Source organism: Phalaenopsis equestris, unplaced genomic scaffold (assembly GCF_001263595.1).
Source record: "Phalaenopsis equestris unplaced genomic scaffold, ASM126359v1 Scaffold000399, whole genome shotgun sequence".
In the NCBI taxonomy this organism is placed as follows: Eukaryota; Viridiplantae; Streptophyta; class Magnoliopsida; order Asparagales; family Orchidaceae; genus Phalaenopsis; species Phalaenopsis equestris.
Genome location: NW_018164841.1, coordinates 754,516 through 758,359, shown reverse-complemented (window position 1 = coordinate 758,359; position 3,844 = coordinate 754,516). Strand labels below are relative to the sequence as shown.

Sequence of the window (3,844 nt, the reverse complement as noted above, 5' to 3'; positions counted from 1 at the left end):
ATATTACTCATCACATAGAAATAAAAGTTATTCTATCTTAAAACAAATTTTCATACTATTGCCACTACTTTATATCAAAAGAAAAGAGTAATGAAAACTACTCATGAAGTATGGATCAAACAAAACATAAAACGTCATTAAATCAAAGTAAATACATTAGAAAGTGTTTACGACAATTATAAAATAATAAAGAACATAATACTTAGTTTTTTCTCTCCAAAAGAAAGATGAAAATCCCTCCAGCAATCCCTCACCAAGCTCTCCAAAAAAGGTTGAAGTCTACATATCTTCTCACACAGACACACCCACACATACACACCTCTTTGAAGAGGCACACCAAAATCTCCTTTATATCCTGCTTGAAAGAGACGCCAACCCCCTTTTTAAAGAAAAACCAAATACCTCCTCATTCCAAGAGACACTCCTCTTCACTCTAAGAGACACACTTTTTCACTCTTAGAGACACATCTCTTCACTTCAAGAGCCTTTCCAAGTGTCTATATTTATTTAATAACTCCATGGGGTGTGCATAGCTGTCTGAAACCTTCTAGAATAACCCAGAACCGTCCAAATCAACCCAAACCAACTTTGGGCTGTTTATGGCACTTAGGCTCCAGAATGTGGTGCCATGGCACTTAAACTAGCACTTAAGCGCCGGTTTTTGGCGCCTAGGCGCCACCCTGCTGATAGCAACTCCGTTTTGCTCAGTTTCCCCCCGTTTCAGCTCAAATCCGCTCCATGTGTTCTACCTACAAGATAAACATGAAAATAACATTTATTTAAAGTGTAATTTCATTTAAAAATATGTGATAAATTAAAAATATGTGATTTAAAAATATGTGATAAATGTAAAGGAGATTAAACATAAAAAAACATCAAAATGCACTAGATCAGAAAATTTTGTCTTACTCGATTTGACTTCAAATTGCACAATTATTGTTCCATTTTATCCAAAACTCAATTTCCTGTACCTGGAACCAAAGACATGCAAAATACCTTTTTTTAAAGTGCAATATCATTAAAAATAAGCGTAAAATGTATATGAAAAAGTAACACATTTTAAGGCGTGTTACTCTCGTAGCACATTTTAAGGCGTGCAACTCAGTCTCTTATTCCATGAAGGCCAATGTAGGCATGCAGCCGCCCAATCCTATATGAACCATGACATCCTCATGGGTGTCAGGTTACCGGTTCAAAGGAGTCGGTCGCTCGGGTGCCAACACTTGATATTGCACGGTCGACAATTTAATTCGTGATCGAACGACTCAAAGCTGAGAACAAATGACCCAATCAACCAGGTTCGAACTCGAGATATAGGCCGAATGGGGAATGAAACTTCACAAAAGTGTTGTCCTTTCGAGCATTACAAGTATAAGTGAATGACATAGCTGAATTTGTACAAAGTCATGCCCGAGACTTTTGGCGAGATTCTTTTATTTTAAATGATACTTGTCTTTTCAGGATGAGATCAGCTTCTATACGCAGAAGAAATTATACAAAAAAAGGGAAATTGTCTCATTCTCATTCATTCGTTAAATACCTTTCAAACTCTCAATTTTTTCTTAAGAGATCTTTATTTTTTTTTCCCTTTAAGTGCAATCTACATTATGGGTGTGACTCGAGTTCAACAAATATATTTTATGATTATTTTTAAATTTAAAAGTAAAACATAAATATATATTTTATTAGAGAATGAAAAAACGGCCTACCTAAAAATAATATTTTGGAGTAACCGTTTTGACAAATGTTGAAACTTTGGTCAAGTAGATAGTTAACTAGATTTTAACAATAAATTATAACTACTACGTGCATAACAACCAAAAAAAAAAAAAACATGGATGCGTATATCTGCGAACAGACACCATTTTATACGCCACTCCAATCGATATGCCAACATTCGCATCAATTGGAGCGCGGAAGTAACTCCAAGATCCCCTCCTACCAAAATTAGGGTTTCTTACCGGACCCCATTTTCTTTATTTTCATTAAATTGATCCAACAATTATCGCCTTGTTGGCCCCAAACTTTCATTCTTCCAAGCTTTCAATCCATCTCTCATCTTCTCGAACCCAATCGAATGATCCTACAGACCGGCAGCTTTTCTTCTTTTCCTCCTCTTCACCGGGGTTAGTTCGCCCTGAAAGGACCGCCGGCGAAGTTGAGCTGGATTTATTTGCGGAGGGGCTGTAAGCTGGGGGAAAATTGGCGCCCCTGCGGAGGTCACAGCGCCACATGGGTGGCGGGCAGATGCAGCAGGGCAAAGCGTCGGCGGCGGCGGCCCCGACACTGTATGACCACCATCACGGCGTGGTTCCGGGCGGGGACGCAGGCGACGCGATAATGGCACGGTGGCTGCAGTCGGCCGGGCTGCAGCACCTCGCTTCGCCGCTAGCATCTGCCGACCAGCGATTACTGCCGAATCTCCTCATGCAGGTATTAAAATGACTTTATTTTTTGTCGGTGTCGGTCGGAAGAGAATGGCGTTTGGATCTTGGAACTTGTGTCGGCTGTTTTGTAGATCGAGGATAGGGATTGGCTTTCGATGGTAACCGTTTTTGGATCTGGGTTTGTTCTTTCTGCATTTATCTTTTCTGTGATTCTGTCTCTGGCTTGATTATTTGAAATGGGAATGGAACTGGAGTCAGCTTGCTGATTTTTTTTTCACTTAAATTTATAATGTTGCTGCGCCATGGATTGTCTGTCCAAATAACTCTAAAAAATTTCCCACATTGGGAAAATTGAGTCATCTCTAGGATATGGTCGTTATCAGAATATGCCCCGTTGATCAATTACATAGTTCTGCATCCTTTTATTTGTGGAATCTAACCTGACAGCATTGCTGCCTCTCACAGTTCTTACTTGATTAAGCTTTTCTAGTTTGTGCAACTTTTTTTATATCTCTTACATCATTGACAGGGCTATGGACCTCAATCTGCTGAGGAAAAGCAGAGGCTTTTGAAACTTTTGAGAAATTTGAATTTCGGTGGTGATTCTGGCTCAGAATTTTACACTCCTACAACTTCAACTGTTGCAGCAGATGGCTTTTATTCACCTGAGCTAAGGGGTGAATTCGGAGCTGGTCTTCTGGATCTCCATTCAATGGATGATATGGAGCTCCTTTCTGAGGTCAGATAACTCTCCATAACACAGGATTCTATCTGCAATATACTTTTTTTCTATAGTGAAGTAAACTCATGTGCTTTATCAGTCGGTGGTAAACTTGACCTTTATGTTACCCAAAATTCCACTCTCATTTATAAGAATTGCAAAAGAAAATGTGGCAGGTTTAAATGAAATTTAATGTAAATGCTTGCAATCTAGAAATTCATTTGAATGGAAATGGTATGATGATTTTCCCCGTTACAATTTCAGGTACATAGGAACTTATAATTACTAGTAAGTATTCATGTAAATCAAGTGCACTCACTTGATTATTGAAATGTTTATGCTTACAAAAGTAATATATGTGCATAGAATGCATATGAATTATTATATTTTTCTTGTCATGTCATCGAACAAGATAAGTTTGCATTAAGAAATAAATTTTGTTTGCTTACGAGGAAAAAAATGCAAATTTAAAGAGAACATTTTAAAATTCATTGCACAACATTCATATTTGATATTTAAGCACAAGATCAAAGTATGCCTTATGCATGCATTTCTTAAGAAATTTGAGAGGATATATTTTTATTTGATGGAATTTCAAACCTTTTTTAAATAATAGATTTGAGTTTAGATTAAGATATTATAGCTTGTTTGGCCTAGGTTGGCATGCTTATAGAGTCTGCTTTGTCTGTAGAAGAAAAAATTACAGTTATTTTTTTACTGCAAGGAAGTGACAACT

At 37.5% G+C, this 3,844-nt stretch overlaps 1 protein-coding gene across 1 annotated transcript; it reads left to right on the top strand.

Moving 5' to 3' along the window:
• Positions 1-1,839: 1,839 nt before the first annotated feature.
• Positions 1,840-3,135, top strand: LOC110026727 (kinesin-like protein KIN-13A). Its single transcript, XM_020727806.1, has 2 exons — positions 1,840-2,433; positions 2,917-3,135. The coding sequence occupies exons 1-2, from the start codon at positions 2,233-2,235 to the stop codon at positions 3,133-3,135; spliced, it is 420 nt and encodes a 139-aa protein (XP_020583465.1). The 5' UTR covers positions 1,840-2,232.
• The last annotated feature ends 709 nt before the right edge of the window (positions 3,136-3,844 follow it).

Excerpts from the sequence above, each read along its gene's own strand:
- LOC110026727 (XM_020727806.1), top strand. The coding sequence starts at position 2,233 with ATGGGTGGCGGGCAGATGCAGCAGGGCAAAGCGTCGGCGGCGGCGGCC. Across the intron at positions 2,434-2,916 it reads TGCCGAATCTCCTCATGCAG|GGCTATGGACCTCAATCTGC; the intron begins GTATTAAAATGA and ends CATCATTGACAG.